The 24,506-nt window shown below is 35.3% G+C and overlaps 1 protein-coding gene across 6 annotated transcripts in view; it reads left to right on the forward strand.

The window, feature by feature from the left end:
• Positions 1-24,506, forward strand: part of Cdh7 (cadherin 7) — a 152,761-nt gene that overhangs the window by 10,159 nt on the left and 118,096 nt on the right. For all 6 annotated transcript variants that reach the window (XM_021197642.2, XM_029539124.1, XM_021197640.2 and 3 more), the window contains one exon: positions 1,077-1,481. In XM_021197642.2, coding sequence (XP_021053301.2) covers positions 1,077-1,481 — 405 coding nt within the window. The remainder of the gene's footprint in view (positions 1-1,076; positions 1,482-24,506) is intronic.

Below are 24,506 nucleotides of genomic sequence, written 5' to 3' on the forward strand. Positions count from 1 at the left end.
AGAGAGAGAGAGAGAGAGAGAGAGAGAGAGAGAGAGAGAGAGAGAGAGAGAGAGAGAGAGAGAGAGATAGATATTCTTCCTATTAATGATTACTTATAGAATGTAAAATTAATTCACAAACTCCACCTCAGTGATTTAAGCGAGAATCTAGTCATAAATTCTTATCCCTCTGTACTTTGGGGCTGTATTAAGGATATTGTTATAACTGATTTTCTATCCCTTGCATAACCAGGATGCTGTACTTGCAGTAAATAGAGACTGGAGTAAGGACTTTTCCCATTCTGTCCCTGAAGCATCACCTGGTTGCAAGCTGAAAATCAATGAGAGTCTCAAATATAGTATTCTTTGCCTATTTTTTGAAGATTATTAGTCTCCTTTTTAACTACTTATGGAGTAAGGCCCTACTATGTAGAAGTTTTATTGCAAAGCATTTAATAAAGATTTATGGAATAGATTTTTGGTTTATTAGTTAACTGCAGTAATACACTAACCATGCTACAGTGCAAGTGGCAATAAATTTGAATAGTAGGAGATGGAAATCACTGAGCTTTACAGATAATCACAATAATACCCGAACACATCAAAATAACTTTTGGTCTGGGCCTCAGTATCAATCAATCAGTCTGTTGTGAATCACCTCATACTTTATTTCCCTTCACAGTTTCACTGTAGAGATTTAAAATAGCACATATCCATCTGCTAAACACCCTGGTTTGAAATGTTTGGTTTTCACATCCTAATACAAATGAATACAACTAACTGTAAGAGTTATAAAAAGACTAACTTTAAAATAATGTTTTACAATGATGTTATACATTAATGTAAAAGAAATCATATGATACAATGTTCCTCGAAGAAGATCAAAATTGTACTGTGGAAGGAAGATAATTCTTCAAATGGCTGTAATTATGTAATTTATGAATGGGGCTACTATTATTATAATTTCATATATGTCAATATTAATATTTTAATGCTTTGACAAATACTCTTCCTGGAAATTTAGTATTTTTAGTAACTAAAATCTTAGCAAGATTACATGTTCTGATTTCTGACATGAGCTCTCGCCTCTGTTCTAGGAACCTATTACGCCATTCCTTGGCAACGGCTACTCAGCACTGGTGACCTCTTCCAGTCCAACACTCTACAAATTATTATCTCTGGACTCCCAGCTGACACACTGCCGGAGGCAAGAGCTACGAAGCCAACTAGAACTGTGCCTTTTCTCTTGTCAAGGTTTTTTTCTTATACAGGAAAAAGGAAGAAAAAAAAAGATGAAGCTGGGCAAAGTGGAGTTGTGCCATTTTCTACAGCTTATAGCTCTCTTCCTTTGCTTCTCTGGGATGAGTCAAGCTGAGCTGCCAAGGTCCAGATCCAAGCCATACTTCCAGTCAGGAAGGTCCCGGACCAAGCGCAGCTGGGTTTGGAATCAGTTCTTCGTGCTGGAAGAATACATGGGTTCAGATCCCCTCTATGTAGGGAAGGTAGGGCATTTGGCCTTTTAAAGTTACAAATGGGTTCTGTAAATGTCTGTAGTTCACTGGAGAGCTGCTAACTTTTTATTTGATAGAAGAACCGAATTTTCCTCTCTGACAGGATTTATAGTGCTTCTGTCATTAACTACCGAGTTAGGTGGAACAGTGTAGGCATAAGTTAAGGAGTGATGTTCATTTTAAAAGGATCTTAGTGGCCTGGTTTATCACTATTAAAACATGCTAAATCCTTTACCACAAATAGAACATGATGAGGCTGTATGAATGAAGTGATATGGTTATTCCACCAGTAGATATTGAATGATTTTGACTGTGTATAATAATTGGAATGATGAGTTTCATTATAAAATTTTCATGCATATATATTACAAATTTTGACTATATTTAAAGCCACAGCTAATACCCTCATGAAATCCCTGCCTCCTTTTTTCCACTGATAAGGGAATCTGCCATTTGATCTCTTAAATTTGGTTTACTTTGGTTTGTTTATTTTTTTTATGATTCAGTAAGTTTCATCTGCCTTTCTTATAAGAAACTATATGAAAAGTGGGAGAGTTACTTAGAGGAATATTCTGAACTTGCCAGTGTCTGTGCCTTGGATAACAACATCTGCTCTTCTAGCAGCAAACTTTACAGTTGACTCCCTAGTGGCTAGTTTCGTGATACTGAGTAAACATATCCAAATTATGTATACTTCATTATGCTTAACATTACAAATTGCAACATGAAATTTTTAGACCTCATGGCTTCAGTTATAAGCAGTCCAATTCCTCTTTCTTTCTTTCTTTCTTTCTTTCTTTCTTTCTTTCTTTCTTTCTTTCTTTCTTTCTTTCTTTCTTTCTAATTTTTTTAATAGAACTGGTTTTATTCTTTCTTTTTTTTTGTTTTGTTTTAGTTTTTTGTTTCATTTTTTTCTTTTTTCTTTTGAAAATACCCTTTTGTAAAATAGGAGTATGGATAAAATTCAATTGGAGATGTTATTAGGCAAATGATGATCAGTTCATGGTGTATGTATCTAGTGGAATGGGGCAGACAAACAGAGTTTATTTTTTTCTTGTGTAATACTTGGATATAAAATGTTGCCTTGATGGATCACTAAAATAAAGGCTATGTCAAGAGAAAAAGGCCTGATGCTCACTGTTCTCTGACCTTATTCCCAGGACATAGGCTTTCAAAGTGTCCTGATGTCCCAAATTCCTTAGTTTAGTGCTGAACAACTGGAAAAAGATCAGCTAGTAAATTATACAGCCATTTGTTTTCCTTTTCTTTCTCCAGTGTAAAGTGTCAATTCCTCATAAAATGTAGCAGAGTTTCTTGAAACATTTGCTTATAAATCAGGATTATTTTTTATTTCAGAGATCAAAAAAGGAAATTGAATATTTTATATTGCTGGTTTTCCACATGAATAGGTCAAAAAATTGAAAAAAATTTTATGGATAGCTACATTATCACATAATATATAATAATAGTTACTGATACTTTGTGTCAAATATTTTATTAGTGATTACCTACATGAACATAGCTACAATTTAGATACTGAAAGCATTTGTACTTATTTTGAAAGTTCAGAATAATGATCTGCTTAAACTGAGCTTAGGAATGGAAACATAATTTCTGTAATTTCTTTCAGAATTTCAAATTCTATGGCTATGATAATACCGTAGGACTCCAAAAAATAATTTAATAACTGTTTGGAAAATTAAGAGTCCCCAGTTTGCCTAGACTGACTGAACAGAAAAGCACAGGATCCTTATGTGTATGGCTCTGCAGCTCTGGAATGGGAATTTGAATTCAGATCCTAGTGGGCAAGTCAAGCACCTTACTCTGCATTTCCTGGAATGGGACTGGTTTCAGATATAAGAAAATTACCTTACTTGATACCTTTCCCTGCTTTTTAGGACGGAAATGGATAAATTAGTGATTCTAAATGCACATATAATTAAAGAAAAAGCATTTTTTTTTTAATGACTGAGTACTGTTTAGTGTATGATTTCTTATTAGAGGAAATGAAGTGAGGGGCTTTGTTATTGTTGTCGTCGCCGTTGTTCTTTCTGGGCTGCATATCGGAGTGGATTGCATGATTACAGTGCTGTAGGTTTACAGCTCATTCTTTTCCTCACCTTGGTATTTCTCATTAAATGTGCCCTAACCGTCTGACAAAATAAAAGTGGTCTACAAAAACACCAAGACTCTGTTCCAGGTATTAAGTGGATTTCATCTTCCGTAAGTGTAATGGGCTGCCAGCCGATGGCTGCGCCTCAGGCCATTACTTTCGCAGAAATATGTGCTTCCTGCATCTCCCACAGTCTGCTTCCCTCATTGTTAACATCATTCTAGCCTTTTATGCTGCTCCCCTTTCCTCCGTACTCATTTGGGGAGGATTTATAGCTATTACCCAATAGAAATCAAATATGTAGAAGTGTTCCTGATTCACATTCCCTTTAATTGAAAGTGTTGGTGAAAATTCCCTACACACTTCCTTCATTACACACCAGCACATCCTTTTCCTAAGGCTTCTGCTCTTCCCAGCACTGTGGCTGTGTTCATTGCTGCAGAAATTTTTTCATGAAAATAAATTACATTAATGGGATGAATTCCAAATTATATTCCTTTGGGATTTTGTTAGACACACAAAAGGAGGATAAAAAATTCAAAGCAAAGTATTAATTACTTGGGTAAAGCATATCTTTATACTTGAATATATACTACATTGATTCTAGCATACAAAGTATAAATCAAAAAGAAAACTGTCGTTTAAACTTGTACGTTGCCTATAGTCAGATTGAAATGTAAGAGGAAAAACTGCTGTTTTGCTGTTATCTTTGTTGATTTTGTTGTTATTGTAGGAATAAATAGAGTTGATTTTCTTGAAAATTCTATATCCATTTAGTTGGCTAGAAGGCTCTTTTTCTTAAATTCTTAACTTTCTGCTAGAAGTCTGGAATTCCTGGTGGTTTTAAAAGAATTTAGACATGGGTCAGCATTTTTGTGATGCAAATGAGTTTATGTTTGTAATAAATACTTCCAAGCAGTTAGTTTTTGCTTGTAATAATCAATTATCATGATAAGGAATTAATTGAATTTTTTCATATAGAATAAATAATTGAAAATTTGTGTTTGGTATTTTTTCACAATATGGAAAATAGAATATATTATAATGTGATGATAAAATGCACAAACTTGCAATTATTCAGGTGCATTTTCCCATCTTCCCTGTTTTATTAATTATAAATGAAAATGACCAGTCCCAAAGATTTTCTTGGAGTGCTATAAAATTAAAAGTTGGAGGACTTGGGGAACGTTCAATGATGGATTGTGTTGTAGACAACCCCGTAGTTATGGATGAAAATTTCCTGTTCAATCCATGCTGCTCAAAATGAAGTAATGAACGTTCTTAGTTTCATGTCTGTTTGTCCTTACTGACAAAACAACAAAATTGACAAGAAGCAGCAAGAAAATGAAGACTATAATATGGTCTTCTCTTGCTGTTTATAATCCTGTTTTTATATTGAGGTTTTAAGCATAGGAGATAAGATCAAGATATTAACTAAGAATGATTAGGTCCCTATGTAAAGTCAACTGTCATTGTTTTGATGTGTTCTCATATGATTACCCTACTGACATGGAGCCATTGAGCTCACTTCTTTTTCTTGGGTCATTAAGACAATTACAGTATTAAGTAATAATAAAGCAGACACAAGTTTTTTTGAATTAAGCATACAGAGAAATGTCTAGTCATGACAACTTTTGTCCCAAACATTTTCACAAATAACCATGTTATTTTAAGCCTTAATTTTATTGCCTGAAACGTGATATTCACAAACACATTCAATATTGTGTCCTACTAAATCTCTTTCAGGAGTTGGTAAGCATGACATTTGCTTCTTTTTTCTTTCTCTTTCTATTCTTTCTTCCTCAAATAAGTATGACAGGTCTACTTTGAAGAGATACTGTGCTCCTGTGCTTGACTGAGGAGCTTAGACTAAAGATTTCTTAAGAGAATGTACCAGTGGATTTGTAAGAAAAACTGGTGACTGAAAGGCAACAGAGAACAGTAAAATTTAAGGTTAAACTTTAGCTGTGGAGCAGGACAAAACCAGCAGTGCTAACTCAGTGATCTGTGAACAAATGATTGCATGAGCCTCCATACCTCTGTGGATTTTTTTTTATATTTTATATAGATTCTTCAAACCAAGGCAAAATGGGATAAACAACTTATCACCCTTGGAAATAGAGCAAAGTACTCTAAAACTCTATTGAGAATCTTAAGCAAGAGGATAAAGCTGTGGTTTTCTTGTTATTTTGAGCATGTCATTAAAACAATTAGGTTTTATTTATTTATCTGCCAGATGAAGATACATATTATAACCACTTTTAGACACCTTAAGCATAAAAATAAATTGCCTCAATTGAGTTTCTCCAAAAGTTAGTATCCTAAGTGAGTGTTATAAATTTGCAAAGTAGACATATTTATTAGTTGTGTCTAGTTATGTTCAAAATTTGTCTTAATAAAATGTTTTCTTGGTTAGGATCAATGAAGTGTCAATCTTTTTTTTTTTTTTTTTTTTTTTTTATTTTGTTTTTTCGAGACAGGGTTTCTCTGTTTGAAATAATTTGTAGCTTAAGGGTATTTTGAGTTTGATTTATTTTTGATTTTGTAGTAGTAGTGGTAGTAGTAGTAGTAGTAGTAGTAGTAGTAGTAGTAGTAGTAGCAGCAGCAGCTGTACATAGAAACCAAAGGTATATTTCTACATTGTATTCACTTCAGTTTTTAAGAATGGTTCTATCTATCCATGAACCTGTGACTATCCAGCTTAGTCTAGCTGACTAATGAGCTTCTGGGATCCTCTTTGTTTCTCCCTGCCTCTTTTGTGCTGGGATTAGAGGTTTGAGACACCATAAATGGATTTTCTATGGGTGTTTTTGGACCCAAACTCAGGTCATTGTGCTTCTATAACTAACATTTTACAGGCTGAGTCATCTTCATAGCTCTTCTTTTAATTCATATATACATACATTTTATAAAACATTTCTATATGATATATTGTGATCACAGTTTTTCCTCTTTCTCCTAGGTCCTCCCCACATCTCCTCCCACTGAACTCCATTCTTTTGTACCCTCCATCTTCAGAAAATAAGCAAGCAAAGAAAATAAACAAATCAGAAAAAAATTGAAAAAGCACATGAAATCCACACTTACAAATATACATAATGGGTTGTGGGAGAGAACAAGGAAAAGATGAATAGAGAGAAGAGAGAAAGAGAGGTCCAAAACCCAGAAAAGTACAAAATTCTAAAGCACTGTATATTTTATACCATATACAAGCAAAAGATTAAAGAATTTTTAAAAGCCCTAAATAAGATATAGAATCAACCAAAAGTACCATTGAGCCATATATTTCATTTTGGTGTTAGTTCTCCATTTTTGGGACATGGGACCTACCCTTTGGCATGTGGCTAATATACCCAGGGAGAATCTATTAGAGAAAAGTAATTTTTCGTTTGCAAGCCAATGTCAAGGGATAGCTTCTCAGTTAGGAATGGAAGCTCATGTCCACTTTACTGCCTTCGTAGTGCTAGAAAAATGACTAGCTTGAACATTGCTGTATTCATTACCAATAATGTGTGAGAATATCTCGCAATACAGACCATTCTCTTGTCTCTTTATAATGAATACAAGAGCGGGTATATAACTGTCAATGATACCAAATCAGGAGGTTTACATGGATAGCCGACTCATTGACTTGACTTCTTGGTTAAAGTAGTGTATGAATGTTTCCTTTATTGACAAAAATATAAAAGCATATCTATTTAAATTTCAAAGTCTTTAAAATGTTTTAAAAATTTATAAAGCAATGTAACTCTCTTATATACAGATAGAGTAAACACTGCAGTTGTAATAAAAACACAAACATTAATTGCGATTTCGTTGCTCATTGCTAGGGTACACAGTTTGTTCATCTGAATTGTGGGACAAGTTTAAATTCACAGTACTGTTAACAAAGTCACTAATTTTGTAGTAATAATTTTATAACAGGAACAGAATTTATGATATCTGGGTTGAAATAAAGTCTGAGAAATCATATTCTTTTTATTATTATTTCTTCATTTTTCTTTATTTCTTCTTACACTCTAGATTTTCTTTCCCTCCTGGTCCATCCTCTGTCTGTTCCACATCCCCTACCTCCTCCCTACCCTCCTGTCTCCCTGAGGATATCCCCACCACCCACCCCACCAGACCTCTAAATTCCCTGGAGCCCCCAGTTTCTTGAGGGTTAGGTGCATCATCTCTAACTGAACCCAGACCCAGTGGTCCTCTGCTGTATATGTGTTGGGGCCCTCATATCAGATGGTGTATGCTGCCAGGTTGGTGATCCAGTGTATGAGAGATCTCGGGGGTCCAGGTTAATTGAGCCTGCTGATCCTCCTACAGGGTCGCCCTCCTCCTTAGCTTCTTCCAGCATTTCCCAATTTCAACCACAGGTGTCAGCAGCTTCTGTCTATTAATTGGGTGCAAATATCTGCATCTGATTCATTCAGCTGCTTGTTGGGTCTTTCAGAGGGCAGTCATACTAGGTCCCTTCTTGTGAGCCCTCCATAGGCTCAGTAATAGTGTCAGACCTTGGGGCCTCCCCTTGAGTTGGTTGCCACTTTGGGCCTGTAGCTGTACCTTCTTTTCCTTAGGCTCTTCTCCATTTCCATCCCTGTAGTTCTTTCATACAGGAACAATTATGGGTCAGAGTTTTGTAATCTTATAGTCTAAAACATCACAAACATCTTAGAATTATCTAAAGTTAAAACATCTCCCTCAACATTATTACATAAAAATATAAAGAACTTTGTCATAGGAAGCTTAATTTACAAATATGTAGCCATTATAATTGTACATAAAGCATTGTTTCAGACAATAATAAGCATTTAGCATTCTATATGACAAGTAAACATTGACAAAATCTCATATCTTATATTTTAATATAAAATTTGTATATAATTATATCAATGTTAAAAACACAAAAATTGATAGTTTCTTCAAATGACTCTTTTCAGAACTATGACTGAGTTAGTCAATAATAAGCATACCTTCATAATGTCTTGAGTTATGTTACATTATGTGGGAAAATAATTATGTGGGAAAATTGAAATAGATAACAAATTCACATGAATTAAGGCAAGAAAGAGGAGAAATTACAGCTATCTTTGAGAACTAGGATAACCTCATGCTTCTAAGAAATGATGCCCTTATTTTTAATTTTCAAGCAATTTGAATTAAGTCATATTTTTTATTATATTTATTTTTTATTAGATATTTTCCTGAAAGTTCCCTATACCCTCCCCCTGCCCTGCTCCCAACCCACCCACTCCCACTTTTTGGCCCTGCCATTCCCCTGTACTGGGGCATATAAAATTTGCAAGACCAAGGGCCAGCTCTTCCCAATGATAGTCGGCCATCTTTTGCTACATATGCAGCTAGAGACACAAGCTCTGGGGGTACTGGTTAGTTCATATTGTTGTTCCACCTATAGTGTTGCAGACCCCTTCAGCTCCTTGGGTACTTTCTCTAGCTCCTCCATTGGGGGCCCTGTGTTCCATCCAATAGCTGATCTTTAAGGGATTTTTGTGTTTCTTCTTCATGTACTTCTACCAGTTTTGCAGTGTTTTCCTGTAATTCTTTAAGGACTTCTTGTTTAGCAGAGTTCTCCTGTATTTCTTTAAGTGAGTTATTAATACCCTTCTTAAAATCTTCTACCAGTATCATAAGATATGATTTTAAATTCAAGTCTTGCTTTTCAGGTGTGTTGGGGTATCCAGGACTCACTATAGTGGGCGTACTGGGTTGTGATGATACCCAGTAGTCTTGGTTTCTGTTAGTAAGATTTTTACCTTTGCCTTTTGCCATCTGGTAATCTTTGGTCTTAGATGTTCTAGCTGTCTCTGGCTGGAACTTGTTCCTCCTATGATTCTGTTAGCCTCTGTCAGCACTTCTGGGAGTCCAACTCTCTCCTGAGTCCCAGTGGTCAGAGCACTCTCTGCAGGCAAGCTCCCCTCTTGCAGGGAAGGTGCCCAGAAGTCTGGAGCTCAGGTCTATCTCCTGAGTCCCAGTGTCAGAACCCTCCCTGGAGGCCAACTCTTCTCCGGCTCCTTTATTGGGGTCCCTGTGTTCCATCCAATAGATGACTGTGAGCATCTACTTCTGTATTTGACAGGCACTGCCATAGCCTCACACAACACAGCTATATCACGATTCTTTTATCAAAATCTTGCTGGCATATGCAATAGTGTCTGAATATGGTGGCTGATTATGGGATGGACCTCCTGGTGGGACAGTCATATTTACAAACTTCAACATCATATCAGTTTCCTTAACCAGTCATAACAAAATATTAGAGCACACCATATGAACATTAGTGATAAGTGTTTTGTGTAATCTATATAGTTGTGGAAGCTGCAAGGAAGGGCAATATACCAGCATAGCCACTGGCTGGAAAGAGCTTGTTCCCTCACCTGTAGACAGTCATCTTTTCTCTGTATCTCAGAAGGCAAAATAGAGAACTACTGATTTTATGAGCCTCGACATGCTACAGGTTAGTGTGTCAAGTTTATGAACTCATTCAGTCTTTACTACTTCCTCTAACAACTCTAATGTATTATGAATATCATTTTGTTACACATATTATGTTTATATATAATAAAGTCCTTTGAGAGTACATTATTAAGCATAGGAATTTTTGAAATAAGTCACAAATCAAATTTTCTAAATCTAATTCATGTAAAAATGGAATTGATATAATATTTGACAATAGTCCATTAATTTGGTCCTTTATACTTACAAGTCCAACAGCCATAGCTTGAACCAAGCATTAGTCATAATATTTTTAAAAAGCCCATTAGCTTATAAACATTATATCTTATAGTTATTTTACAAAGCAGGTAAATTACATTAGTAATCATAATAATCTAGAGAAGGCTTAGACTATATTGAGAATATTTGTAACTTAAATGAAAATATGGAGGACATAAGCATCTGTGGATTTTGGAATCTATGGAGATATCTGTCAAATTCTTTTTAACTATTATTTCATTAAAATACAGTTATTTTCCATAGCATGGGGCCGGCAACATAGTTTGTCTTTGACTGTGGTAAACTGGAATTTCTCAGAGCACTTTTGAAATGTATTGATCAAATTGTTTCATGGAGTGATTTCAATTCATCAGATTTGTTTCAGTGAGAACAGGTGTCTAGCCAAGAGCTAGGGAGGCACCTTCTGACCTGTTGTCAAGCAAAGACAAAATGCAGAATCAAAATCTCTGTGTGATGAAGCAGTGTGGTGAGGCAATCTACATTTCTAGTTCAACTGGATTTCTTGTCTTCCGAAAATGAATGCTGAAGGGTAATTTTTCAAGATGTAGCTGTTTTACTGGAATTGTAATTAAAGCAACGTAATTAACATCATCTCAGCAAATTTTGTATACAAACACTACAATTATCTGATAAGAATGCCTCCCTTCAAATGTTTGCTTATGTCCTTAGTTAAAATGCTGACATGTTTTTAAGGTACTTAGCCAAAACCACACAAACAAAATTTGGCCAACACATACATAATGCTCAACAGATGTGTGTGTCTGAAAGATTCGTGATGATCACTGGTTGAATTAGTTAAACCGTGCTCAAATTAGATTTTTCTGATTTGTGACTCATTTAAGTGTCCACATCAAAGCCAAATATGTAGGGAAAGATTACACATTCTGCAGTTGCTTCTCTAGAATGAAGTATAAATAACATGAAAACTGCCATTTTCTTTCCCATAACATATTCAAGAATCTCAGTTCTGAGTTGCACAACTTTCTTATTCCTCACATAGTTTATATAATTTTTGGAACTGAATCATAATGGAGCTGCTTCATCTTGCTTATTCAAGAGAAATAGAGCTCCAGGCACTGAGATTCAATTTACATATATACCAGAACATGAATCCTACAAAAACTACAATTCTTATTAATCAAATATGAGCTTTAAAAGACATGATAGATGACTGCATTATGACATTAGCTAGTGTGGGATCGCTTTCAAAGTGAAACCATATGTAGAGTCTATGAGGAAATATATGAAAGTAATAAAAATGTTTGCATAGACAAACTTTAAATTGTGCTTGTTCTAAGGATAATATGAAATGTTGGTATATGTGTTAAGGATTGTTGATAGTAAACCTCAAGGTTTATTACCAAGGATAATTTGCAATACACTTGACCATTGTAACACCTGAGAGTAGATATTTACCTGTGATGGAAGAACTATGATCAGTAAATTTGGTAGATGAGTTTATGGTATAATGATGTGAGACAAGACTACTGTCCCACTGATTTGTGGTAAACATGAGTACAGTATACATAATAGAAATTGTAAGCGAGAAAGGGCTACAGGATTTTGTAAGAGAAGTGTTAACTATTCCTCAAACAAAAATAATTATTTTACAACGTATCTGATAAAAATTTGTATGAGAATAATTCATATCATATACGTATAGTATATTTTATCAGCATACACACTAATTTCAGAGTTATGTGTTCTGTGGTTGTTAATTTGTTCTGCCACTTCCAAGTATGATTTCAAGTGAATAGCCTGGCTCCCATTTTGTTATTTATAAAATAGATACAATAATGCTCACCTCATTATTATTATTCATTATATCATTACTATTATTCCCATTAAGTTAAACAATGAACCTGCCAAAACAGAAACTGTGTTTCTAAAAATTAGCAAGAAGAAGAAAGAGACTGTGTGTTTCACATGTCTATGCTCCATTCATCCTCCTCAACTAGAATGTATTGCACCAGGAACAGACACGAAACTGAAATTCTATTTATATTGCTGGGAGGGAAGACTGAGCTTTATACAAACTCTGGTTTCTAAAAATTTGAATTAAAATGTTGAAAGGCAATGATTTGGTACTAATCCAATTTAATTATTTGCGAAAATTAATTCTTGTTCTCAAGCATTTTATGTGTGACTTAATTTTGAGAACTGTCTTCAAACATAGCTGTGATTGCTTTTTGATCCCTAAAAATAGGACAAACTGACCAAGTTACACACTCTTTTATATACTGTATGCAGTTCAAATCTGTGTATCAAGCCATCATAGGACCAAGGACCTCTCCTCCCATTGATACATGTCAAGGCCATCCTCTGCTACATATACAGCTGGAGCCATAATTCTTTGTTGGTAGATAGCATAGTCCCTGGGAGTTCTGGGAGATCTGGTTGGTTGGTATTGTTGTTCTTCCTATGGGGTTGCAAAACCCTTCAACTCCTTCAGTCCTTTCTCTAACACACCCATTGGGACCGCTGTGCTCAGTCCAATGTTTGGTTGCGAACATCTACCTCTGTTAGGGTCTCTCAGGAGACAGCCATATCAGGCTCCTTTCAGCATGCACTTCATGGCATCTACAATAGTGACTGGCTTTCATATCTGTATTTGGGATGAATTCCCAGGTGGGACAGTCTCTGGGTGTCCTTTCCTTCAGTCTCTGCTCAGTACTTTATCTCTGTATTTGCTCCTGTGAGTATTTTGTTCTCCTTGTAAGAAGGAACAAAGAACCCACACTTTAATTTTCCTCGTTTTTGAGCTTCATAGGGTCTGTAAATTGTATCCTGGTTATTTTGTGCTGATGTACAAATATCCACTTATCAATGAGTGCATACCATGTGTGTTCCTTTGTGATTGGGTTACCTCATTTGGGATGTTATTTACCAGTTCTATCCATTTGCCTAAGAATTTCATGAATTCATCATTTTTAGTAGCTGTGTAGTACTCCATTGTTTAACTGTACCACATTTTCTGTATACATTCTTCTGTTGAGGGACATCTGGGTTCTTTCCAGTTCCTGGGTATTATAAATAAGGCTGCTATGAATATAATGAAGCATGTGCCCTTATTCCATGTTCAAGCATCTTCTGGGTATATGCCCAAGAGTGATATAGCTGGGTCCTCAGGTAGTGCTATGGTAGTCCAATTTTCTGAGGAACTGCCAAATTGATTTCCAGAGTCATTGTACTAGCTTGCAATCCCACCAGCAATGGAGGAGTGTTCCACTTTCCCCACATCTTCACCAGCATCTGCTGTCAACTGAGTTTTTTATTTTATCCATTCTGACTGGTGTTAGGTGGAATCTCATGGCTCTTTTGGTTTGCCTTTCCCTGATATCTAAGGATATTGAACATTTCTTTAGGTGCTTCTCAGCCATTCGATATTCCTCAGTTGAAAATTCTTTGTTTAGCTCCGCACCTCATTTTTAAATAGGGTTATTTGTTTCTCTGTAGTCTAACTTCTTGAGTTCTTTGTATATATTGGATACTAGCCCTCTATCACATGTAGGATTGGTATAGATCTTTTCCCAATCTGTTGGTTGCCTTTTTGTCCTATTGACAGTGTTCTTTGCCTTACAGAAGTTTTGCAATTTTATGAGTTCCCATTTGTCGATTCTTGATCTTACAGCATGAGCCACTGGTGTTCTGTTCAAGAAAATGTCCCCCATGCCCATGTGCTTGAGGCTCTTGAGCTATAATTATCTTAGTTATTTTGTACTTAATTTTATTATAACAATCCTTTCATATGAACAATCACACAAGTAAGAACTAATTATGGTGTTTGTGTACAGAAAACACATCCAAGGAATGTGCTAGTATGAATCTATACAAAAGTTGCATTCTATCTGTGAAAGCTAAACTGAATCTCTTCAAAATCTTTCCTTAGAAATATCATTCATTTCCATAGTACTCGAGTGTCTCCTCCGCCATTATTGTCTCTGAAAACTAAACATAAGATTCTGCTGGCTTAATTCTACATTTCTCTCAGGTCTTTCAGCCTTCTTTTTCTCTGTAAGAAATTAAAATAACCTTTTTTATTAGAATACAGGCTCTCTGCTCCAGGCAGATAAATGACCTCTTATGTTAGAAACATGGTACAGAATATCAGAGTTAGGACTCTGCCTTTCCAGTGTTGGAGAATTGATGAAAGTAGAAGGATGACCTCATGTTCGGAATTGCAGTATTTAAAGAACTCCTATGACCCTGACGGTTTTATGGCCTACAGATTCAAATACCAGTTCACTTCAAGTTTCAGTTAAATTGTAATATGCGTATCCCAGTATATGTGAGATCTGGACTTTATTCATGGCAATATCGTATAAGCATGGATGATCAATTTATTTTATATAATTTCTAAGAGATTCCTGCTCTGTTTTTAAAATGTTTGTACATCCAACAGAATGGAGTAAAGCGGGAATAGGGAGCAAAGGAAAGATCTTGATGAACCTGTAGTGGTATGAAGTTTCTTCCTTATACATCCTTCTGCCTCACTGAGGGACAGAGAAAGAGTACTTCAGATCAGAGTGGCAGAGAACAGATCGTGTGAACTAAAGAACTTTGAGATTTAGAGAAATTGAGAGCTCTCTGTTTATTTATTGTTTTCCAAATAGAACTGGATAATCTACTTTTTATATAACCACCATTGGATATGTTAACTAACTAATAGGTTATATATAGCAACAAGTTCATAGATTAATCCAGAACATTGAGAACTATAGCTTACTTCAGTTATTCATAAAAGAACAATATGATTGACATATATTTTATTTCATTTTTTCTTTTTATTTCTCTTCCTTCTTCTCTCCTCCCCAACCTGATCCCACCATTTTTTACCTCGATTTGCCCTAAATCCACCTGAAGGATATATTCTATTTTCCATTCTTAGGGAGATCTATGCTTCCCCCATAGCCCTGATTTTTACCTAAACTTTGTCAGCCTGTGGATTGTAGATTGATTACCACTTACTTAATAGGTAAAATCCACTTATAAGTGAATACATATTATATTTGTCTTTCTGGATCTGGATTGTCTCATTCAAGATGAACTTTTCCTACTTGCATCCACTTGCCTGCAAATTTCAAAATGACATTTTCTTTTTAAATTACAGAGTAATACTACATCATGGAGAGTTACCACATTTTCTTTATCCATTCTTCAGTTGAAGAACATCTAGTGCACATATGCCTAAAAGACTCAGCATCCTACTTGCTTGAGTGTTCATTGTGCCTTTATGCCTAATAATCAGGAACTGGAACAACATAGATCAATATATATTAAATTTTGTAACCACTTGATATTTTAAAATACATTTATTTATTATCCTGACCTCAAGAATTCTTTGTTCTGTGTTTACAATGAGAGGGTGGGAATTCTGTGATTCATTTCTTAGTGAGTACAGAAGTTGTGAAATACTCATTTCAGAGTACACTCAGGTTCACAAGCAATGAGATCTGAAAACAAATGTACACATGCTCCGTTTCAATCAGCTACTTCTATTTCAAAAGGGTTTTATAGTAGATAGTATGTAATGCACTTCTTGTGTATATTATTTAACGTGCTATGTGTAAAACTCTTCATGTTTGGTATGTCTTTAATATGTGTTGTTATGTATCATAATGTGAAACAGTATTTTGCTCCACATTTGCTGCTTTTTATACTTGAGAAGATCAAGGTATTTTCCTTTTAAAGTATATTTTAAGCACGATTCAAATCTGAAGGTAAAACAAGGATGGGTTTTGCAAACTTAATCAAAGTAACAAATTTCCTAACCATAGACAAGTTATCTAAATTATTTTTTCTCTCCTGTCTTCTTTCACACTGAGATAATAATGCCATATCCCCCTCCTCAATACAAGTCAAATTAAATCAAATCAAAACAAACTTTGATTTATTGTCCTCTGTTAAGATGCTCATTGTACAAATTGCTAAGTGTTAAATGAAAGACATAAAAGTGTAAACAGTGCAAACTCTGTACACCATTAAAATGTTAGGATAAGAATAGTGTTTCTGGCACCAATATTTTGGAAAATAATAATAAATGATACTTGGACAAGATGTTTTGGTAATTATGACAAGTATTATATACATAATAACCTAAGACAGGTCTTTCATTTTAAAAATTTACTTCCAGTGTTAAGCCAGATTCTAAATTACTTATAACAGTTTTTGAAACAATAAATGTATAATACAACTAACATTATGCTTACTGAACAGGCTTTATTTTTGGCAAAACATATATGCATGCACTAACAGGGAAAAATGATGCCAAGAACCTGTAGGAGAGTTAAAAGGGAAATATGGGGATGTTTGGAGGGAGAAAAAAGAAAAATATATTGTAATTCCATATAATCTTAAATTTTTAAAAAAGTTTTGGATACCATATACTCACATACATAAGAAAGTTTCCCTTAAAATAATTTTATGATTGAAAGAAAATTAACTCTTTGAAAGGTTCCTAGGAGGCACAGGATTCAACAACCTTTGAAACGTTAGTGCGGTGCTTTGTGGAACCAGATAAAGGGACGGGCTTGAGAATCTTTTTGTTCTTAAAACCATGCTTTAGGTCAGAGATTAGATTATTATAATATTTATATCAAACATATTGGTAGGGATTATAGATGCTATACCTCATTAAATTCTGAATTCTGAAACTGAGTTTTACTACATTAGAAGCCAGTTGGGCAACAGGTAGCATCAAACATTTCTACTGCAAGAACTAAAAGTTAATTTTATTGCACCATATTTCTGGACCTATGACATTATTAAATTTTATGAATAATGAAGTTTTAAACATCTCTGTTTAAGTAATTACATAAATAAGATTTTTTTCCTGTATGGTTTTAAAAAGCTGTATACTGAATAGAATCTGCTTTTCCATTGTGGTGTCCTTACCACCATTAGAAATAGTGTGAAATGTAAGAGGAAATGCTTTCAGGGGCACTGAGAAAGACAGTAGTATAGGTAGGTGTTTATTTCACCATCTAGTTAATCAAACACAGGGAAAATAAAGCATATTATTTTCTCTTGTTTCATAATTCAAGTAACATGAAAATTATGAAGCTGAAATAAATCATCCAGAGAACGTGTTTGTTACAGAAGGGGCAGGGGCTACTGGAGACACCCACACAGCAAAGTTCTGGTTTGCTTTTCAGTTGCTGTGATAAACATCATGACCAAAACAACATGGGGAAGAAAGGGTTCGTTTCATCCTGTGGGTTATGCTGCATCACTGAGAGCTAAGGCAGGAACTCAAGGAATAACTTTGAGTATGGGAACTGTTAAGGAATGATACTTAATGACTTGTTCCCCCTTACTTGCTTAGCTTTCCTTTGTTATATATCCCAAGACAATCCACTGATATCTCCTCCCACAGCATCAGTTACTTTTTAAGAAAATGCCTCAAAACATGCCCAAGGATAGTCTGATCCACGAAATTTTCATGTTGTTCCTGCTTCCATGTGACTCTGGGTCACATGGAACTTGACAGGTGAGCTAATGACAAGGATGAAGAAAAAAAAATGATGCTGCAATGGTTTTCATTCAGAAACAGTATACAGTTGATTATCTGTGAGCTGTAAAATACATGAGTGTTAGGACACTGCTAGAACCAATGAATAGTCACCCATACAAAACCTCCCAGTATACTTAGTGTATGCTTTTACAATTAATTAGCCAATATAAAGAAGGCAATAATACAGTTCTGTAATAAGGGTATCCGTGGAAGTGGATAAAATGATGGATAATCCTCTCAAATAGAAGCATGTGAGTAGAGAATGAACCTCCTAGGACTGCAGTCTATTCACAGGGTTACTTGGGGTGATGTTCTTTCTTCCTTACTCACTGTCACTCATAACTTAAAAAGGTCTTGTAAGAATGAAAACCCCTCCTATATGTCCTACATGAATTTACCTAGATAAGCATAACTTAAGAACCATCTGCAGTTTGTAACAACTGAAGGCATCACCTTTGTCAGTCTTGAATCAGTATCTGCTTAGAAAAACTACCTTTTGGATTTACTTGTTTCAGTCTTCATCATACCTCATCCAGAGAAGCCATCAGCCATTGAATCATTACAAAATAGTTAAACCAGAGCAACTTAGAGGTGAAAACTAACAATGTTCATTTCCATTTCAGACCACTAAGGTAAGGCAAAGCAGGGACACAAACAGGGATTTGAAGTAGAATGTATGAAAAATGGCTGTTTGCTGGTTTACTCACAAGTTCATGTTAGCTAGTCTTTTTCTTTATTTTCTTTCATTATTAATACTGTTTCTTTTCATTATTTATTTATTTACCCTACATCCTAATCACAGTTGCCCCTCCTTCCTCTCCTCCAAGTACCACCCTAACATACCTCTCCTGCATAATTACCTCACTTTCTGCTCAGAGAAAGGGAAACCCCCAACATCGACTCCAATCCAACCAGGCACATCATATCCGAAGCATCTCGTCTCCACCAGAGGCCAGATAAGATTAGGGAAGGAGAGCTTCACCAACCCTACATCTGACAGAGCATAAATATTCAAAACTTATAAAGAACTCAATGGATTTTAGGCAGTAAGAAAAATCAAATAATGCAATTTAAAATGGGGTACAGAAATAAAGATAATTCTCAACAGAGGCTGAGAAGCACTTAAAGAAATGTTCAACATCCTTAGTCATTAGAGTAATGCGAATCAAAATGACTCTGAGATGCCATCTTACACCTGTCAAAGTGGCATGTATATATCATGATCAAAAACTCAAATACAGCACATACTGGTTAGGTTATGGAGCAAAAGAGAGCAACCATCCATTTCTAGTAGGAATGCAAAGTTGTTTAACCAGTTTGGAAGTCAGTTTGGCTGTTTCTTAAAATATTTGGAGTTGTTCTACCTCAAGACCTAGTTATATCACATCTCCAATTATTTTTGATATTTTCTTTATTTACATTTCAAATGTTATCCCATTTATTGGTCCCTTACCCCCATCCCCAGAAACCCCTCATACAATTCCCCCCCTCTGCTTTTATGAGAGTGTTTCCCTCACCCATCCACCAACTCCTGCCTCCCCATTCTTGAATTCACCTACAGTGTGGTATCCAGTCTACACAGGACCAAGCGCCTCTCCTCCCATCGATGCTTGACAAGGCCATCCCCTTACATATGCAGCTGGAACCAACACTCCTTGGTTGGTGGCTTAGTGGATGGGAACTCTGAGGGATCTGGTTGGTTTAATTGGTGTTCTTCCCATGGGGTTGCAAACCCCTTCAGCTCTTTCAGTCCTTTCTCTAACTCCTCCACTGGAGACCCCATGCTAAGTCCAATGGTTGGCTCTGAGCATTCACCTCTGTATTTGTCAGGCCCTGGCAGAACTTCCCAGGAAAGAGCTATTATCAGGCTCCTTTCAACAAGGACTTCTTGGCAACCACAATAGTGTCTGGCTTTAGTGACTATATATGGAGTGAATCCCCAGGGGTAGGGCCTTCTCTGGATGGCCTTTCCTTCAGTGTTTGCTCTACACATTGTCTCTAGTGAGCATTTCTTCCCCTTTCTAAGGAGTACTGAAGTAACCACACTTTGGTCTTCCTTCTTCTTGAACTTCCTGTGGTCTGTGAATTATATCTTGGGTATTCTGAGCATTTAAGCTAGTATCCACTTATAAGTGAGTGCATACCATGTATGTTCTTTTGTGATTGGGTTACTTCACCCAGGATGATATTTTCTAGTTGCATCCATTTACCTATGAATTTCATGGATTCATTGTTACTGATAGCTGAGTAGTACCCCATTGTGTAAATGTACCACATTATCTGTATACATTCCTCTGTTGAGGAACATCTGGGTTCTTTCCAGCTTCTGGATATTATAAATAAGGCTGCTATGAANATAATGGAGCATGTGTCCTTGTTATATGTTGCAGAATATTTTGGGTATATGCCCAGGAGTGGTATAGCTGGGTCCTCAGGTAATACTATGTCCAATTTTCTGAGGAGCCACCAGACTGATTTCCAGAGTTGTTGTACCAGCTTGCAATCCCACCAACAATGGGTCAGTATTCCTCTTTCTCTACATCCTCATCAGCATCTGCTTTCACCTGAGTTTTTGATCTTAGCCATTCTGACTGGTATGAAGTAGAATCTCAGAGTTCTTTTGGTTTGCATTTCTCTGATGACTAAAGTTGTTGAACATTTCTTTAGGTGATTCTTGACTATTTGATATTCCTCAGCTGAAATTTTTATGTTTCATTCTGTACACCATTTCTAATTTGGTTCTCTGGAGTCTAACTTCTTGAGTTCTTTGAATATATTGAATACTAGTCATCTGTCGGAAGTATAATTGGTAAAGATATTTTTCTAATCTGTTGGCTGCCATTTTGTCCTATTGACATGATCCTTTGCCTAAAGAAGCTTTACAACTTTATGAGGTCCCATTTGTGCATTCTTTATCAAGAGCCCTTGGTGTTTTGTTCAGGAAATTTTCTCTTGTGCCCATGTGTTCAAGGCTCTTCTCCACTTTCTCCTCTCTAACTTTCAGTGTATTTGGTTTTATGTGGAGGTCCTTGATCCCCTTGGACTTCAGCTTTGTACAAGGAAATAAGAATGCATCGACTTGCATTCTTCGACATGATGACCTCCAGTAGAACAAGCACCAGCTAAAAATGCTGTCCTTTTCCACTGGATGTTTTGTCAAATATTAAGTGACCATATATGTGTGAATTCATTTAACATATGTTAATGCATGTGTTCCTGTGTTGAGGATATGGACATATATGTGCAATTTTCCAAAAAGACTTTAAGAGGATGTTTGTTTCCCTAGATCTGCATATTCAGGTATCTGAGAGCCCCCTGTTATGGGTGCTAACAATCGAACTTAGCTTTTCTGTAAGCAAAGTTTGCTTTCTAAACAGCTGAGTCATCTCTCCATCATGCTTAGGATTTTATGCAGTCTAGTGATAATTTCTTGAGAATGGTGCTATCTATAGTAGGGTGGCCCTTCTATATGCATTTACAACTAGGCAATCTATCAAAGATAGACTCAAATAAAACCTATTTGGGCAGTATTATCTCACCTGAGACTACCTTCTTGGTAAATTTCAGCAGTGTAAAATTGATTGTTAAAACTAACTAAGACACATGATATCTATCATTTTCTTTCTTTTTCAAATATCAGAATTGATGTAAATCTTAGAATAACTGCTTGATTAGATTTTATGGTATAGGAGACTCAATATACAGAAAGGTCTAATTCATTTGTGTGTGGTGTGTTATCTTTTAGTAAGTAAATTTGTCATTTATCAAGATAACTAAGATGAAAAAACACTGAAAATAACAAAATTAAGTTAATGCTTAAATTTACATATGGAATAGCCAAGGCATAATATTAAAATACATAAAAATATGAAAATTTTGTAAGGTTTTGTACTCTAGCTATGTTTTTCCTGAGATTTTTTTAAATACTTATCTGTGGTATCTTACTTCATATCTGTAATATTATACATTAGAGAAAATAACATGTAAATCAGCATTTAGAACTTTTGAAGGGGTGGTGTCATAAGAAGGGAGATAACACAGAGCTATTTATGTAATCAAAGCTTGCTTTTTTACAATTATCTATTTTTGAGATGAGGAGGAATGTGCCAGAGAGCATGTGTGGAGGTCAGAAGGAAGCTTGCATCAATTGATTTTCTGTTTCCAACTCTTGGTCTAAGGAATCAAACTCAAAATTTCATGTTTGGTTGTAAAGCCTCTTTACTAGCTGAGAAATATTACAAGTCTCCAATTTAATCATTTACTCTGTGATAAGTCAGCCACTGAAGATTTCAGCACCTTGGTTAGTTCAAGCTGCAAATCCAAAAGTAAGCCCAAGTAGTCATGGAGATGTGCCTCAAAACTGAATGTAAAAAGGTTAACTGTTTACAGCATAAAAGCTCAAATTCAAAACTAACTTTATATTTTTTCTGAGTATTCATAAATGATAATAGATCATTTCATTGTACTGCATAAATTAATTATTAAACAGAAAACACAGATAGTGATGATAAAGTGCTATATTTAAAAAAGTAAGAATAAAACCCACTTGGACCACAAACACTCATTCTGTTTTTAGGAAATTAATCCTCTTGAATAAAGCCATGAGAAAAAAAAAAACTTACTGAGGCAAAAGAGGAGTAAAATATCTGGAAAGCAGTTATAGTTTTGAATGAAAATTCTGAAAACATATGGCCCTCTTTTAGAATACAAAGCAGAGTTTTCACTCATTATTTGTGCAAATATGTTACAGAAGAATGAGAGTGATACAGAACTTCATGATAACTCTTTTACTTTTAAAAGTTGAGAAAAATATGTAGCGAATAGTGATGTTTAGTTATGAGTAGCTGGTCTACTCAACAGCTTATATTGACAATCTCTGAGCAACACAGAGGCTGCCTATGGAAAATGCAGCAAAAAAGTTTAGATGGAAATCATGAGTCTCTCCACAGGCTGAAGAAAGACTTTCAGGAATGGCCAATGTGAAGTTTACACAAGTTCCTCATATCACTCTCCTTTATTTTGGCATTTATGATGGGGATCTTATCTATTGACTAGACAGAAAGTTGAAAAAGTAAGCAGTTAGAAGGAAGTTAAATTTGGAATATTTTGTGACTTATAGAAACTAGAATTCTATTACTGGCTTTTGAAATTGTCTTCAATAAATCAAAAGTAGATTATATTTTGAAATAATAACTAACACAGCAGTGTGTTCCAGCTTTGACAAGATTGAGCACATGTGATATCTATAGTAATTTCTCTATGAAATTAATTTTGAAATGAGTGTGTTGATGTAAAAATTAATTTATATTTTCAACTTTGCTAGATTAGCAAACACTAATGAGATATTCCTTTGAGTATGTGTGTGTGTGTGTGTGTGTGTGTGTGTGTGTGTGTGTATACGTGTTTGAAGATGTTTTCAAGGCGGATTAACTCAGTTAAAAGCTTGCCCTGAATGTGGGTGTCAGTATCTCATGAGTTGAGTCAGAGAGTGAATAAAAAGTACAGTATTGGCATTTCCCCTTTTCATTTTCGTTACCAGAGTCATGCTTCAAGTGATTCCTGCCACTGTGCCTCTCAGCCACTACATTTAGAATGCCTCAGAACATTAAAATCTAATAAACCATCCTCCATGAGCTTGACTTTGTAAGTATTTGCTGCAGCTCTGACAAATGTCAATAAAAAAGTTGTGTGTAACATAGCCATTCATGACATAGGATAATGCCATATAAAATATAATTTAAAAAAATCTCAGATAAAGGAAACAAACATAATACGATTTCTTTGGGAATACTGGTGGATATTATTGCATTCTATATACCTTTTCTTTTAGTAAAAAGTGTCTCTTAAGAAAATAGTTAAAACAATATGAACTAATCAGTACCCCCAGAGCTCGTGTCTCTAGTTGCATATATAGCAGAAGATGGCCTAGTCAGCCATCATTGGGAAGAGAGGCCCCTTGGTCTTGCAAACTTTATATGTCCCATACAGGGGAATGCCTGGGCCAAGAGTGGGAGTGAGTGGGCAGGGGATCAGGGTAGGGGGAAGGGTATAGGGGACATTCGGGATAGCATTTGAAATGTAAATGAGGAAAATATCTAATAAAATAATTTTAAAGAAAGAAAAAAAAAAGAAAATAGTTAAATGAAATTGTTCTCCTGTCAGTGTGAATACTATTTCCTTAAAAAATAAATCTCTGTACATGAATATTACTTAAAATTAGATGGCATATAAACAGTGACTCTTCATCCAACAATTCAAGAAAATTCTTAATGTAGGAGAAAAGTAGCCTTAAATTTTCTTGGGGAGGAAAAGTGACCAAATCAATGGAGCCAAGAACAAACATAATGAGTTAATGATGTTTCATTTCCTTCATAATACTAGTATATGATTCATATGATAATTCTTTAGGGAATACTTATTATTAATAACTGTTCTGGATAGTATATCATTAAAAATAAAGCTTACATAGTTTTCTGACAAAACATTTCTTTTTTTCTTTAACTAATTTATTTATTTTATATCCAAATATCTGCCCCTCAGTCTTTCCAGTACCTCCCCTCCCATAGCTCCTGTCCTATGCTCCCTCCCCTTCTCCTTGGAGAAGGGGTAACCAAGTACTCACAGTTATAAGATTATCATGTTT

This window comes from Mus pahari, chromosome 5 (assembly GCF_900095145.1).
Source record: "Mus pahari chromosome 5, PAHARI_EIJ_v1.1, whole genome shotgun sequence".
Classification (NCBI taxonomy): domain Eukaryota; kingdom Metazoa; phylum Chordata; class Mammalia; order Rodentia; family Muridae; genus Mus; species Mus pahari.